This window comes from Engraulis encrasicolus, chromosome 2 (genome assembly GCF_034702125.1).
Source record: "Engraulis encrasicolus isolate BLACKSEA-1 chromosome 2, IST_EnEncr_1.0, whole genome shotgun sequence".
Classification (NCBI taxonomy): domain Eukaryota; kingdom Metazoa; phylum Chordata; class Actinopteri; order Clupeiformes; family Engraulidae; genus Engraulis; species Engraulis encrasicolus.
This window is the reverse complement of record NC_085858.1, coordinates 44909346-44926428: the sequence shown is the minus strand read 5'-3', so window position 1 is coordinate 44926428 and position 17083 is coordinate 44909346. Positions and strand designations below refer to the sequence as shown.

Below are 17083 nucleotides of genomic sequence, written 5' to 3'. Positions count from 1 at the left end.
TGTTTATGAAAGGTTAAGGGACTTTCCATCGACATGACCAACCTACCTGTTGCTGGTGTGGCCTATCAGACCATCTCAGGAAGTCCTCTCTGACAGTCAGACAATACTGTGGGCGTGCGTACTGATGAGCACTCACAGTGCAGTTCAGGGAAGGTAAGCTGACACATCTCATGCTCTTAATAGATATCTGTAAACTGGATGATTTGTATGTGAATCACATAACTTACATCATTAATACTGTATAAGTTATTGTATTGAGTCACTGTAGTGTGTGTTGTGAGTGTAGTGTTGTGTGATGATGTGGTTACTTTTGCTGAGATTCATTGTTCATTTCCTTTTGGAGAGGCTGTTTGTACTGTGATACGTTTCTTGTCCAAACTAATATAGCACAACTATTGACAGATTGTATATGTGCAAACATGCCTAATGTGTATATGCCCAGTATGTGCAAACATACCCAATATGAATTTGAAACTAAAGGAATGGACAGGGAAGTTGTGTTGTTTCATTATGACCATAGCACAATGTTGGCATGATGTTCTGTGGAAGGGAACTTTTATTGCCTTGCCCTCTCACCTATCACATTGGATTCTTTCGTAACTTTGTGGAAAATTAGAAGCAACGCAATTGCTTGCAGTTTAGGGTTTTCATCTACCAGAGAATGCATGCTTTGTTTAAAAAAAGTGAAGTGTTACACTCTCAACTGCAGTTCATAATTCTACCTAGTAGGGTATAAGCAGAAGTGAGAAAGTGCCTTGCAAAATCAGCAAATTTCGATTCATCCTACGGACAACCCACACGATTCACATCCCCTTCTCTCTCCTCTGATATCTCAATTCACAGATGTATAAGCAGGCTGTGATCTTGCTGGCCGCACAGGCCTTGGTGGTGGTGGCCGCTGGAGCAGTGTGCCCCGACAGAGAGGTGTGTGAGGAGACACACACCTGCTGCCAGGGTCCCAATGGAGAGTACAGCTGCTGTCCCCATCACCAAGTGAGTTATAATACGAACATCAGAAATATGAAGATGAGTAGTTAAGAAACAATGGGGTTTTGTATTTGTGATCCCGCTTGGGAAGATGATGGGGGGACAAACCGGTGACTTGGTATGGACCCATGGACAGGGGAGGGGGAGAGTGTGTTTGCAGATTCCCATACTCATTATATTGTTTGTATTGGGTTTGGGGGCCTTTCAAATGATTTTGTCCTGGGCCTAGGTCCAGCTACAGGTAATAGTATGGTAGCAAAGTATGGGGGCAGCCGTGCTCTGATAGGAAGTTGGTCAGATGATGAGAGGGTTGCAGATATCCATTCCACCCACACCTCTCTTGAACACATCCATCCATGGCTAAAGTGCCTTTGAGCAAGGCACTTAACTCCAATAGGCCTAATGATGTAGGGATTGTAACCAATACCTTATTCCGCAGTAACTGTGTCAGTTTAGTGAAATTTAATGTAATGTCCATGTGCAGCATGTCAGTGTGCAGCATTTTTAAAATTATGTATAAGACTTCAATTACCAGTACATTGAATAGTTCAATGCATGCAGCTGTTTCGTCCCATGGTCATTCTCTCGAAGTCACTCAGTCAAATTTTCAAATATGAATTTGAATACTCACCCAGCTGATAACTGTATAATGACTCCACTTGCTCTACCCTGGTACTGAATGCAGCCAACGGGTCCTTGACTAGCGGACAGCTGTACAGTAGATAATGAGCTTTACTACCTCATTTTACTTCTCATTTACACAATGGACGACACTCCACCACAGGCCCACTCTTGGTCCTTTGGTCCTGATATTCAAATTGTGACAATTTATTGCAGCGTATGGCTGAGTCAGTCATGGGACTAATGATAAAGGAGTTGGAGTAGAATTGGGACTCTACACATCATCCCTCACTCAGCGTGCAGGTGCATCACAGTGGGACAGACATCACTGGAGAGGAGAGGCTGGAGCACACTGCAGCTTAGTTACACCTTCTCCTGTGTCTGAAGAAGGTGTAGCAACTACCGAAACGTCAGTCGGGTGTGTGCACAAAATAAACTCTTGAAAACGGAACTGCAGTGTGCTCCAGCCTCTCCTTTACATTACAGGAGTTGCCATTGCAGGCCTCCCTCAACTGACAGGCTCTACTCCAAACCCAGTCCAGGAAGAGAAGTCCTGAGGCACTCAAGGTTGCGTTTTTTATACGTTTTTATTTGGCTACAATAAAAGGTATATGTAAAAAAGTTGGCTATAAAAAAATCTCAACCTTGAGTGCCTCAAAACTTCTCTTCCTGGAGGACTAAACTTGAGAGCCCCTACACTGATGAGCACCAAGGAAAAAGGTGAATATCCAGAAGCACACAAGCACAATTATCTGCTTGTGTTTCTACTCCAAACCCAGTTAAGTGTGAGACAGTGGCCAATTGCATGAGGAAGATCGCACAAGAGGATCGAAACGTTGCTGTCCTCAATAAGTGATCAAATTTTTTTATACAGGTAGTACCCCAGTGTGCAGACCACACTCTCATACCCTTTACAGTTAGCTAGTGGCAATTCATCTAGAAGACAGGTTAGTGGGGTGAAGGTGGAAGTGTTCAAATAAAGTTTTCCATGCCTTTGGAGGCGATAGTCTGATACAACCGGGACAGGATGGGACACGCAGACAAAATTGAAAGCCGGTCCAGCACAGAAGTCTTATTTTTATGATTGTTTGCTTGATGCGTGTTTGCGTGAGCTTGATGAGAATGAACTCTTTGATGATGGAGATGGGTGAGCATCGAAACTTCAGTCTGCACCTGCAAATAAACATGAAAAGAGTTATTCTGTGCTGCACCAGCCTTCATTTTCCTGCCACTTCATCTGCATTTCCTCATAACCTATTTTGTCTCTGTATCACTACCTTTTTCTGTCTGTCGGTCTGTCTGCCTCTCTCTCTCTCTCTCTCTCTCTCTCTCTCTCTCTCTCTCTCTCTGCAGGGCGAGTGCTGCAATGATCATTTGCACTGCTGCCCTGAAAACATGGTCTGTCAAACGGAAGAGGGGAAGTCGGGATGTGCCAACGCCACTCACTCACTGCCGTGGGCCGACAGGATCCCTCCTCAGCAGAACAGCCTGTTAAAAGTATGAATGAAGGGATCTTACCATGTGACATTTTGTATTCCTTTTCAATCTCTGATGCAGCTGATGCCTGTCTTGTCTCCTCTTCAGCAGTTTCTCTGTGTTGTATAATAGGCCTATAAACGGGTCTATCTGTGTGATGTCTGGATATGTGTATTCATTATACAATTCATATTCAGCCTTAAATGGAATGGACTCATCTCGCCATGCTACGACCTTTCAACTCTTCTGCAAGTAGCCTGTGTCATTCCATGTGTGCCTACATAGTAAGTAGGGGTGTAAATCACAGCCTCTATGACGATACAATTCAATATCGATATCTTATTATTCGATGCAATGCGATTCAATTATTTCAGATACTTAAGAATGCCCCACAATACGATACAATACGGTTCGATTTGACTTTGTTTCAATAACTTTTCCAATTCTATTATGTTATTGAGCTAGGTCATTAGGCAGGGGCCAGCGATTCGATTATTTTCGATACCTTAGAATGTTCCACGATACGATGCGGTTCGAATAAATCGTCAGATTTTATCGCGATATATCGATACATTTAGATTATTATTTACACCCCTAGTAGTACGTGACTTGTGTATGGTCTCTTCCAGTCTCTGCGGGTCATCTCTGCCTCTCCGGAGAAAAAGGATGCTGTGGTGTGCCCAGACAAGTCCTTCTGCCCCTCGGAGTTCTCCTGTGTCCGCCTGCCCCTCTCCTATGGATGTTGCCCCATAGCAGAGGTGGGTGTAGCCGAGTGGATAGGTAGCTGACCATCTTGGGTTCAGAGTATTGTTTGAATCTCTTACTCGTAAGCATATGAGTGAGTGAGAAAGGTACAGTAGGCCTAGTAATGCTTCTCTTCACTATCTTGCATGGTTGAAGTGCCTTTGAGCTAGGCACATAACCCTACAGGGCTCAAGGGCTCAATACAGCCTGTTATTGTTTATAGAGGTTCACACACTCCTTTGGATATGAGTTTTTTCCTTTTTGTTCAGCACCAGGAATTGTGCCCAAGCTAATCCACAACTCAATGCACCTTGCACCTGACCCTCTGAGCAGGGCTGAATTGGGGGAGAAATAGGGCCCTGGCATAATAATTAGTGGCACAGAACTGACTCACCGGTGGGCCCCGCATCCTCGTGGGCCCATATTTTCAGAAATGTTTAAAATAAATAAATATATAAATAAATAAACCTTTTATATATATAATATATATATAATATAATATATATATATATATATATATATGAAGAGTTCAGATGCAAAAGCCTCTAAGTGCCTTTTCAGAAAATAATCTTAATTCATTTTTATTTAATACAAAGCCATCAAAATTGCATATTTGTTCATTGTATCTATGTAATACAACTATTTATATATATTATCAAGTACATAAATGTAAACCAAACCAACAAATGGGTTCTCTAAAATTATAGAAGTGCAGGTCTTCAGAAATGGAGTTAGGGGGTTTTGCATCTGAACTCTTCATATATATATATATATATATATATATATATATATATATATATATATATATATATATATATATTTCTGGAAATAGGGGCCCACGAGGGTGCGGGCCGCCGGGAAATACCCGCTATGCCAGATGGCCAGTCCAGCCCTGCCTCTGAGTAAGAGTAACACTGCCAATGGGAATTGGTAACACATTATCTTCCGCTAACATCATACCACGGAACAATGACGTCAACTGTTGATGCTATGCCAGCAACATTCCGCTGTCTAGCGAGGCTGTTTGAAACAAAAACTGTGTTTGAAACACAAATTCTGACGTTGACGTCTACTTACATGACTTATCAAACTGTAACACTGAGCAAAATGTGTATTTGAACTGACGTACGTACACACTGTATGTGGATGTGATGTGGGGTTCCTTGACTGTTCATTTACCAACTGACAGGTATGACAAGTAAGCATTGCTGGATCTCAAATGGTGCACTTGTGCACTTCAGTGTTCATGTTTCAGTGCGCATGCCGTATTATTATGCACTGAAACATAGTGCCCGAAGTGCACAAGTGTGCCATTGAGATCCAGCATATGTTTCTTGCTAAAAGGAGAATAAAAAAGGGGAAAATGAAAGCCCCTGTGGTCACATCAAGGGAGACTACTGTGTCACTATTTCTGGTTCGTTTGTTTATTTATTTATTTATTCTGTCTTTCTGCAGGGTGTCGTGTGTGCGGATGGAAAGCACTGTTGCCCCGCGGATATGCAGTGCAGCTCTGATGGGAAGTCCTGCATTCAGCCACAAGGTACAGTATCATCCACATCCACAAGCCAATCAAACCTAGCGCTCGCTCTGTCCGCATTTGAGACAACAATCACCTTTTTGTTTTATACGTGCAAAAAAGGGGAAGTGATCATTGGGAAGTTGGGATGTTTTTTTTTTTCAAGACCAGTTAATACGGGCTAGTGAGTGTGATGAGAAAGCTTTGTGATGTGTGATGACAAAGAAGTACTAGAACACAAGTAGAAGAACTGTGAAGAACACCTGTTCCTTGATGAAAGGAAACGTTGAGGGCATTGTGCATATTATCACATCAGTCTTGTTTGTTTTTCTAGATTTCGCAGAAGTAATCTAACTTGATTTGCAAGTTTCGTGTACAAGTCCCATGTTAGGCACGTCACATGATAGGGAAGTGAAATTTCGAAATCCTGGGAAAGTCCCATATATTCAGTGCAGTTTCAGTTTTAATGGAAAAGAACATTTACTGGTTAAAGTATCAGCAAACAACCGAATCTAATACAGCAAAAAGGGATTAAAGGATAACTTCAATATGCCAATTTTGCCAATTTCAATATGCTGTTGTATTGCTCACGCTACCCTTGACATTTCAGTACCCGGTGATGCTGCATTTTTCAACTCAGCCCTTTCTGAGATCTGAGCTATTCTAATGGGGGCAGCTTTTGTTTCCATTAAAAACCTCTTAACATAGGCCTACTCCAAATATTATCCCAAAAGGAATCACTCTTTGTTAGTTGTCTGCTGATGTTGCATAACCTTTTGGATGCTATGGGGAATAAATCAAGATTTTTTTTTTAAATGTAAACAAACGCCTACCCCCATTACAATGTCCAGAATATCGGAATAGGCTGAAAAAAAAAATATTCTCAGGTAGTGACGAGTCCAGGGTATACAGTGTGAGCATTACAACTGCATCTCGAAATTGGCTGAAGTTATCCTAAGTTTAAGGCAATGTGTGACCTCACAGGAACCTTTAAAGTTGTCACACTCTTTCCAGTTGCAGGTGTAGCAGGGTAAATACTTTTGTTTATTTTTGTACATAAATTGTATGAAGTAAGAAATTTGGTCCCAAGACAAAGGAAGGATTTTATAGTCAAATTCCAAACTATGTATTATAAGCTAAATGTGACAAACTATGCCGTTAGCTGTCCTCCTCGGGACTTTGTAGAGTACAATAAAATTGCAATATATTTTTATCTTCAAACAGACAGGGCCGTAAATGTGTTAATCAGACATAAGAAGGTACAGTATGCCAGACATTAGTTTTACTTTTATATGGATGCAATTATGCAAAGGTAACTCACGAGCGCAGTTAAGATAATGTCATGTTAGTGGCATTATTACCTAAGCAGCAATTATTAAACATGGACGATCTCACCTAGTTGGACCATCTGCAATCCAACTGCAGAACACTGAGGCTCAACACAAGTCTTAATCAAACCACCACTAAACTAACATGGGGCTTTGGAGTTGTTCCTTGACTAAAATGATGAGCCAACACAGCCCCTTGTACTATACACAACCCAGGCAACCAAAGAGTCTGGCACATCTGCCTAGACTAGGACGGTGCCTTTCAGAACTATAGTTCACCACATAGGATCCAAATTGCATTGTTTTGTTCCATGCATATTACACTTGTGAGGAAGTTAATCTTATTTATTTTTTATTGTTTTGTTAGTTTAGCTCACCCATCCCTTCTATACTAAGGAAAGAGAAATCACTCTGGATTCAGCCTACTGTAGGTCAGACAGTTAGACACAAGGAGTTTAGAGATCAAGAGCGATTGCAATATTGGGTTGGGATCCCATCCCCCTGTCTGACAGTTACAACTACAGGACAAGCTTGTTTTTGAAAAGCTCCAAATAATTAATGGAGACATTCTTAAGCAAAGAACATCTCATGGTACCAAACCACAGCCAGAGACCTCAGACAGACAACAAGGAACGTTTGTCAACCACTAAAATGTCTTCTATTAAAAGATGAAAGAGGAAGAGAAATGGTTAATAGTGGGAGTGGCAGAAGTCTGCCAATTGCTTCTAGTTTGTAGTAGACCATGAACACACATAACAGGCCTTCCCTACAGCCTTGTTGCATGTGCATAGCTTGTATACGACCAAGTCATAAAGTCATGAACCTTCTTGTCATGTTTACAGTATATCAGTCTATCAGGCCTGAACTAGTATTCTGGAATATAGGACATTTCCTGGTGGGCTGACAGTCCTCTGTTGGCCTAGTGTCATTCATTCATTCATCTATTTATCCATCCATCCATTCATCCATCCATCCATCCATCCATCCATCCATCCATCCATCCATCCATCCATCCATCCATCCATCCATCAATTCATTCATTCACTCATTCATCCATCCATACAGTCATACATCAATACAGTCATACATTCATTCATTCATACATACATTGATTCATTCATTCATTCATTCATTTAGAGGCTGGCATCGGGACTTTATTTATGTCCCAGTGGGCCAACAGTCCTCAGAGGCCAATGCTATTGTTGTACCAGTACTAATGTTTTCCCTAACATCCACAGAGCCCGTGTCAGCCGTTATATGCAGTGATGGCATCTCCGAGTGTCCCCAAGGAGCATCCTGCTGTCAGTCATCAGACGGTGTGTGGGGGTGCTGTCCATTCCCTAAGGTAACGACTCCCAACCACGGGTACAAGCACACTGCAGGGGCTACATGGAAAAATGGGATATAAAGTTGTATCGTATATATAATTGCATAGTCACATTGGGATAGAAGAAGAGATAGCATGAGTGAGGGGGTTCTCTTGGTATGAGATATGTGGTATATGTGTGGTGTGCATCTAAGACAGGCTAAAAGAAATCGTGTTTTATTCAAGGCATTGCCAGATATGGGTCAATCCTTTTGAGAGAGGGATGATATTCTATCCGGCTGAGGTTAGGGAGTAGAACATGGTGAAATAAATAGACTTTTTTTAACTAAAAGTTGGCAAGAGATTAAAAGAGAAGTTGTTCCTTGTTGCGCAAATCAAAGTGTGCGTGACCTAGATCAAATGTTGTGCAAAAAAGGAACATTGGGAGAATGAGGAAGGGTGGCAGATTTTTTATTATCTTGTTTTCTTCTTTCGTATTCACATATTCACCAACCACTGGCATGTCTTACTGGCATGTATGCACAATCACTGTGTTGCATAATCACAGGGTGCGTTCCAATATGTGACCGTGCGTCCTCCACTTGTGCTTGTGACCTCGTACCAGGAAGTAATACGTCGTGATGACATCACTGATAACAGCATTATATTTCAATGTCTTGCAAAAGCTCAGTTGTAAAGTCCTTTTCTCAAACTTAATTGTTTACTCCACGGAGGCAGGGCATCAGCAAAACGTGAGGCCACAAGCTCAAGTGGAGCACGTAAGGTCGCATATTGGAATGCACTCACCTTGTTGTATTATCCTGCCGTATTGGACATGTTTGACATTGCCCTTCTTCCACTGCTCGTTAGGCTGTTTGCTGTGACGATAAAGAGCACTGCTGTCCGGAGCACAGCATCTGTGACGTGGCCTCCTCCAAATGCATATCCGAGTCCAACCAGCACATGCCCATGTGGGCCAAGTTTCCAGCCCGCCTCAGGGCCGACTGGGAGAACCAAAAGCCTCAACTCCCCAGTAAAGGTAAACTTCAGCTCATGTCATTTCAATATAGGGATAACACGTAACACTGATATACTTTATATACAGTATATATACTGTATATACTAGGAATCAATATGAATACAATAGCCTAATGTTGACAGTGCTTTGCCTGGTACTAAAAAGTTGCTGAAAACAACATATAACCATATATTTTACTAAAAGAAACATCCAAAAACATGCCATTGCACAGCATAGCAACCCACAGTCTTGGTGAGCTGTGAAATTCACAAAGTCAATTCTTCTCTCTTTCTCTTTCTCTCTCTCTCTCTCTTTCTCTTTCTCTCTCTCTCTCTCTCTCTCTCTGGTGCTCTGTGTCACACAGGAAATGACGTCCCCTGCGATGACACGTCAGCCTGTCCAGATGACAACACCTGCTGTAAGACTGCAGAGGGGAAATGGGCCTGTTGCCCCCTCCCTAAGGTACACTACCTGCTCACTGGTGTATAAGATAGCCTTGTCTTGCCCTAAAGTTGCTGAACTAAAATGAAGTCCTCGACTGAATAAACAGTAAACAGTATCCCACTACGTCATACAGACAGTGGGTTGTGTGCATATACAGCTGGGACAGGACTAGCTGTCCATTACTTCTACTGTAATATATAATATATCGTTGTGTTGTGTTTTGTGTACATGTGTTGTACGTATTGTTGTGTACGTTGTACGTACAGTATATGTACTTTATGTCCTTGTAGTATGTTTTTTAAAAGATGTTTTCCAACTTTATTGATGATAGAAGAGTATGAGAGGTGGACAGGAAGCAAATGGGTAGAGAAATGGGGAGGGGTCGGCAAATCGAACCCGGGTCGCCTGTGTAGCACCCAGTGCCCTACCGTTACAGCCATTGGAGTGTCCAGTCCTTATTGTATATTCCCTATTTCCCCCATGCAGGCTGTGTGCTGTCCAGACCATGAGCACTGCTGTCCAGAGGGCACCACCTGTGGGCCTGACACCTGTCTGAGTCCTCAGGGGCCTGTACCCATGCTGACCAAGATGGCCGCCCTAGTCTTGCCACCTAAACCAAATGACGTCCCCTGCGATGACACGTCAGCCTGTCCAGATGACAACACGTGCTGTAAGAATGCAGAGGGAGAATGGGCCTGCTGTCCACTGCCTAAGGTACACTACTTGCTTATAAGTTTATAAGCTATAGGCAGGTCATCAGGTGGAAAAATTAGGCCTTTCGTCCTACCAGACTTTTCTCTGTGGATTACTGACCAGAAGGCCTATTAGGCCAAGAGTATTAGAGTTTCACCCGGAACAAATTAGTAACAACCTGAACATTTCAGGATATGTTCAGAATACCCTTAGGAATAACATACTAAAAGTCTCCTGGAATCCCCCTTGCGATCTCTGAGAAATTCAAGATGGCGTCCAAAATTGTTGATATTTTAAATGTTTTCATATAATAACTTCTCAATGGGTGGGTGGATTGGCACCAAATATTGAATGCTAACACTCTACTGTAATATGAACAACATGCAAAAAATCCAGAGGAATCCAACTTGGCATCTCTGAGATATTCAATATGGTGGCCCAGATGGGGTACAAAATTGATGATTTTTCATGTTTTAGCGCAATAACAATTCAGTGGGTGGATTGAACAAATTAGTAACAAGCTGAAGTGTCAGGATATGTTTAGAATACCTTTAGGAATCAAAAGTCCCCAGCAATCCACCTTGGGCTCTCTGAGAAATTCAAGATGGCGTCCAAAATGGCTGCCTTTTGGAGATTCGGACATATCTAAGGCTTGAAATGTCATTTAAAAGCAGTCTAAAGGTGGAAATTTATGTTTTGATGGTAGATGTAGAATCAATTTCATCATTAGGTTTTGATTAAATGCTTAGGCCTATATTAAAAGATAACAACTTTAGTGGAGTCTGTTAAGAGTTTTACTGTTACAGAAGTGACAAAAGCACCAGACTTTGCATGGGGTTTCTTTAGGGTATATGTAGTAATTCTAGCCTAGGAGCCCTCTGATAAATGTTTATGCTGTTGTTTAAAGTTTTTGAAAGACATTTGTGTGTGTGTGTGTGTGTGTGTGTGTGTGTGTGTGAGGGAAGGCAGACAGACATGTTCTAAACAAAGGACCACACCCGCAAATAAGAACTAACGAGCAATCAATAAATTAAGTGGTTAGGTAGCCAACATGTTGTCTAGGTTAAAGCCCAAAGTAGAACAGAAAACAGACATGTTACCATTTTGCTCTTTTAAAACACAAAGTATTTGTCAATATACTCTATGTATTTTGTATTGCATATTAATTATTCATAATTTCCTAAGCATAAAGGCCCCTACCACTCCATAGTACACTCAGGACTTAAGATATACATATCTGAACACAAATCAGCATACATTTTACTTTGTAATGGCCTTATTGTGGTAGATCATCCAAGCTGTCACTGACACTTCATATGTAAATGGATTATTCTTGTTACACTTGATTGATATGAAAATGTAATATTTCAGTTGGGCTCCTAGGCTTAAATCATTGAGGGGGTCCTAAGGAAGCATCATGCAAAATTTGACGCTTTTGTCAGCTCTGTAACGGTAATGGCCTTTTTCTCCCGTAGCAGACTGCACTACTTATCATAACAATATCTATATGCATTATGTGTATAACGTGTTGTAATATTTCAGTCACTGGGACCTTGAACCAACATCTTGAAGGCGTTGGTCTCCAAATTTTTGGCAGATCATGTACCTACAGTGCTGACCAAAAGTACTGGCACCCCTTCAATTCTGTCAGATAATACTTAATTTCTTCCAGAAAATGATTGCATAACATATGCTTTGTTATTAATATCTTCATTTGTTTGTCTTGCAATGAAAAAACACAAAAGAGAATGAAAAAAAAGTCAAATGAATGACCATTTTATACAAAACTCCAAAAATGGGCCAGACAGAAGTATTGACACCCTCAGCCTAATACTTGATAGCACAATCTTTAGACAAAATAACTGCAAACAACCACTTCTGAGAACCATCAATGAGTTTCCTACAACGCTCTGCTGGAATTTTAGACCATCCTTGAGGTGATTTGACGGGTGCATTCTCCACACTGAGGTTTTGAGATCTCTCCAAAGGTTTTCTATAGGATTCAGGGGTGGACTCCTACATTATGCTGCAAAATTTGTTGATAGTCTACAGACTTCATAATTCCATGCACACGGTCAAGTAGTCCAGTGCCAGAGGCAGCAAAGCAACCTCAAAACATCAGGGAAACTCTGCCATATTTGACTTTAGGGACCATGTTCTTTTCATTGAAGGCCTCATTTATTTGTCCTCTATTCATTTGAGTTAGCAGGAAAAAATGAGGCCTTCAAAGAAAAGAACACGGTCCCTAAAGTCAAATATGGCAGAGTTTCCCTGATGTTTTGAGGTTGCTTTGCTGCCTCTGGCACTGGACTGCTTGACCGTGTGCATGGAATTATGAAGTCAAAACAAATTTTGCAGCATAATGTTGGAGTCCACCCCTGAATCCCATAGAAAACCTATGGAGAGATCTCAAAACAGCAGTGTGGAGAACGCACCCTTCAAATCACCTCAAGGATGGTCTAAAATTCCAGCAGAGCGTTGTAGGAAACTCATTGATGGTTATCAGAAGTGGTTGTTCGCAGTTATTTTGTCTAAAGGTTGTGCTACCAAGTATTAGGCTGAGGGTGTCAATACTTCTGTCCGGACCATTTTTGGAGTTTTGTGTAAAATGGTCATTCATTTGACTTTTTTTCATTCTCTTTTGTGTTTTTTCATTGCAAGACAAACAAATGAAGATATTAATAACAAAGCATTTGTGATTGCAATCATTTTCTGGAAGAAATTGAGTATTTTCTGACAGAATTGAAGGGGTGCCAATACTTTCGGCCAGCACTGTACTATAGAATGTTAGCACGCAGAATTTGGTGGAAATCCATTCAACCGTTTGGAAATGATGGAACAAACAAATGTCGGCCATCTTGAAAGTGATGGCCTCAAAAATTAAATCACATCACTTAGTAATTACAAAGTGTTAGCACACCAAATTTTGTGACAATCCATTGACCCGTTCAGAAGTTATTGCATTAACACTATAATATCATATAATTTGGATGCCATCTTGAATTTCTCGGAAAGCCCAAGGTGGATTCCCGGGGACTTTTAGTATGTTGTTCCTAAAGGTATTCTGAACATATTCTGAGAAATCCAACTTGTTACGGGTTGGGCCTATTTTTGAGCTAACACTCTTGGCCTATATTAGAAGAAATTAAAACATGGGGCCACCTCAATTTTTGCCCAGAATTCAATATGGCCGCCATTTTCCAAAATGACTTGTTTTCATGCATTATTATACTGTACTATGAAGTGATAATCATGGACAGGAAGCAAATGGGGAGAGAAATGGAGAGGGGTTGGCAAATGACCTGGGTCGGAATCGAACCCGGGCCGCCTGCCTAGCACCCAGTGCCCTACCTTTAGAGCCATTGCAGAGCCAGTCCTTATTGTATATTCCCTATTTCCCCCATGCAGGCTGTGTGCTGTCCAGACCATGAGTACTGCTGTCCAGAGGGCACCACCTGTGGGCCTGACACCTGTCTGAGTCCTCAGGGGCCTGTACCCATGCTGACCAAGATGGCCGCCCTAGTCAAACTGCCAGCTGTAGTCTTGCCACCTAAACCAAATGACGTCCCCTGCGATGACACGTCAGCCTGTCCAGATGACAACACCTGCTGTAAGACTGCAGAGGGAAAATGGGCCTGCTGTCCCCTGCCTAAGGTACAGGGCTTGTCATGAACTTTTTTTGCTCAGCGGCCACTGTGGCTAGTTGTTTTTCTGAATCACTAGCTATTCAGACTTTGTACTAGCCACAGTTTTGCCCTCAGTTTATTTCTTTGAAGGTACACTATGCAGGAAATGGTCTTAAAAGGTACTGCAACTATGCTGCTCATTGAAACTGTGTTGCCAATTGCCAAATTTGATCTTTTCATAAAAGTTTACTACGGTAAGTAATAAACTAATATTTTCTAGTATGTCCCAAGTACAGTCATTTTTTTAAGCTAAAACTGTCTATTTCTGGACATTTAAAATGGCGAACCATGGAGATGATCCCCCTTTTTATGTATGACAAGTACAATTTTCCAGTCATAATGAATACTAAGAATTTGATGGTGGTGGTAAGTATTCATGAAAAAGGTAACTTTTGTGAATGGGTAGCATGAATGCTGGAAATAAACAACTAAACATTTTACACAGTGCACCTTTAAAACGATGTTAAAGTTAAACATGGTATTAAAGAAGTTAAAGCAACAAGATGCATGTAAATCAGACACATAAAAAGTGAGTTGGCCCCTATGTTTTTTCCTGAGCTTAAATAAAACAATTTCTGCACAAGGGGTAAGAAATACAATACAATACAAGCTATTGTTGATATAGCATGTACTGTATTTGTATGTTCCATATGTCCCCCATGCAGGCTGTGTGCTGTCCAGACCATGAGCACTGCTGTCCAGAGGGCACCACCTGTGGGCCTGACACCTGTCTGAGTCCTCAGGGGCCTGTACCCATGCTGACCAAGATGGCCGCCCTAGTCAAACTGCCAGCTGTAGTCTCGCCACCAAAACCAAATGACGTCCCCTGCGATGACACGTCAGCCTGTCCAGATGACAACACGTGCTGTAAGACTGCAGAGGGACAATGGGCCTGCTGTCCACTGCCTAAGGTACACTACCTGCATACATGCTCAAGGATTTATACAAATTTATACTATATATATACTTTCACAGTGTTTTTGCAGTGCTCCAATGAAAACCCTTTGTTGATAGTCCCAATTTAGTTCTCTCTAGCCTGGTTCCTACCAGATCTCTGTGTCTTTGAGCTCTGGAGCCCCCTGGTGGGGCTCACAACACACAAGGGTCTAGGACAGGGGTGTCAAACATACGGCCCGCGGGCCGCATCCGGCCCGCCAGAGGGTTCAATCCGGCCAGTATGTAAAAAAAAAAGTTAAAAAAATAGTAATAATATTTTTATTTTTTTTTGTTTTTTTGTTTGTTTGTTTTTTTCAATGAAATAACCGAAATGCGCAACTACGCCACTCGGGGCGAAATCGAGACCTGCATGGCATTAACCCAATGGTGCCTATACTTTATATACTGTATGTAGTAAAGTGCACATCACACTTCTATTATAAATGATGAATTTGTACTCTGACAGGCATTTGATAAAGCTCATATATAGACCTCATATATAAAGATCAAATGTTAATACTTCTTATTCGTATTGTTTTGGTATTGGTTATAATTAAATAATATAATTATATATAATTGTATTTGCATTGGTTCCTATTAAGCTGAAACTGGAAACGGGATGTTAAAATGCGTGAAAATGCAGGAAATTACATCTAAGAAATACACAAGTTTCTGGGGGAACACCCCCAGACCCCCGCCAAAATGAACTGTCCCGTATTTAATTCATTGACGGTTGGCAATGAATGAATGAAGTCAATGAAATTTTGCATAGGATTATCAGTATTGCATTGCTTTCTACATATTCAACACACTTAAAACGTGATAGTGCTGAACACTAATCCTCTGCTTTACGTTTTTTTTTTGCGATGATGTTACTAATGCGGCCCGCTTGAGGTCCACATGGGTTGTATGCGGCCCCCGGACCAAAATGAGTTTGACACCCCTGGTCTAGGAGCATGTAGCAGGATTCCATTTCTGGACTCAAAAAATAATGCCTAGCATTTATTTCTTCAATATCAATGGCAGCTCGCAATGAGAAGTTACAGGACACATTGTAGACTATTTTGACGCCTTAGAGATCAACAGAAAACGTTTTTTGAAGGAATTTGTTGATACTGAAGTAATACATGCTCCGATTATTTTTTGACTGGAGAACTGGAATCCTGCTACATGCTCCCAGACCTAGTGGTGGAACTCATGAAGCTGCGCGGAAATACAGGTCGGGCAAGAGACAGGCAAAGTTCTCCCAGCATCCATTGTAAATGCATTCTATTGCAAGTAGTTGAGAAAATACAAAACCCAACAAACTCAACTTTGAACTAGGTCAGACTGGACCATGACTGTGTTTTCCGGACTACATTTCTTTTTATTGCCCATTCTATTTCACTTTTTGAAGTTGGATGTTGTTTTGTTTACAGAGCGAGACATTTACTCTATGATATTGTGTGCTGTAATATATGGTAATAATCATATTTTATATGCTGCTGTATCGTGTCATTACATTGTATCATATCATTATGTTGTACTGTTATTGTATGTTCCATATGTTCCCCATGCAGGCTGTGTGCTGTCCAGACCATGAGCACTGCTGTCCAGAGGGCACCACCTGTGGGCCTGACACCTGTCTGAGTCCTCAGGGGCCTGTACCCATGCTGACCAAGATGGCCGCCCTAGTCAAACTGCCAGCTGTAGTCTCGCCACCTAAACCAAATGACGTCCCCTGCGATGACACGTCAGCCTGTCCAGATGACAACACCTGCTGTAAGACTGCAGAGGGAAAATGGGCCTGCTGTCCACTGCCTAAGGTACACTACCTGCATACATGCTCATGGATTTATACAATTTTCACAGTGTTTTTCCAGTACTTGAAAAACGGTATTGCCCCATGAATATGTTTCAGGACTACGTTTTTATTACCCCTGTTATTACACTTTTCCAAGGTGGAGGTTGCTTTGTTTACAGCGTGAGCCGTGGGTGCTGTGATATACAACAATATTCATATTTTACGTGTATATGCTGTTGTATCGTGTCATTACATTGTATCATATCATTGTGTTGTACTGTATTTGTATGTTCCCTATTGTTCTCCAGGCTGTGTGCTGTCCAGACCATGAGCACTGCTGTCCAGAGGGCACCACCTGTGGGACTGACACCTGTCTGAGTCCTCAGGGGCCTGTACCCATGCTGACCAAGATGGCCGCCCTAGTCAAACTGCCAGCTGTAGTCTCACCACCTAAACCAAATGACGTCCCCTGCGATGACACGTCAGCCTGTCCAGATGACCACACGTGCTGTAAGACTGCAGAGGGAGGATGGGCCTGCTGCCCC

At 41.7% G+C, this 17083-nt stretch overlaps 1 protein-coding gene across 1 annotated transcript in view; it reads left to right on the top strand.

The window, feature by feature from the left end:
- The first annotated feature begins 56 nt into the window (after positions 1-56).
- grna (granulin a) overlaps positions 57-17083 on the top strand; it is a 22005-nt gene continuing 4978 nt past the window's right edge. Inside the window, exons 1-13 of the mRNA XM_063189214.1 lie at positions 57-153; positions 844-993; positions 2962-3105; positions 3714-3842; positions 5284-5368; positions 7911-8017; positions 8849-9017; positions 9361-9458; positions 9927-10154; positions 13542-13787; positions 14485-14730; positions 16315-16560; positions 16847-17083. The exon at positions 16847-17083 is cut by the window's right edge and continues 9 nt beyond it. Coding sequence (XP_063045284.1) covers positions 844-993; positions 2962-3105; positions 3714-3842; positions 5284-5368; positions 7911-8017; positions 8849-9017; positions 9361-9458; positions 9927-10154; positions 13542-13787; positions 14485-14730; positions 16315-16560; positions 16847-17083 — 2085 coding nt within the window. The 5' untranslated portion in view covers positions 57-153. The remainder of the gene's footprint in view (positions 154-843; positions 994-2961; positions 3106-3713; positions 3843-5283; positions 5369-7910; positions 8018-8848; positions 9018-9360; positions 9459-9926; positions 10155-13541; positions 13788-14484; positions 14731-16314; positions 16561-16846) is intronic.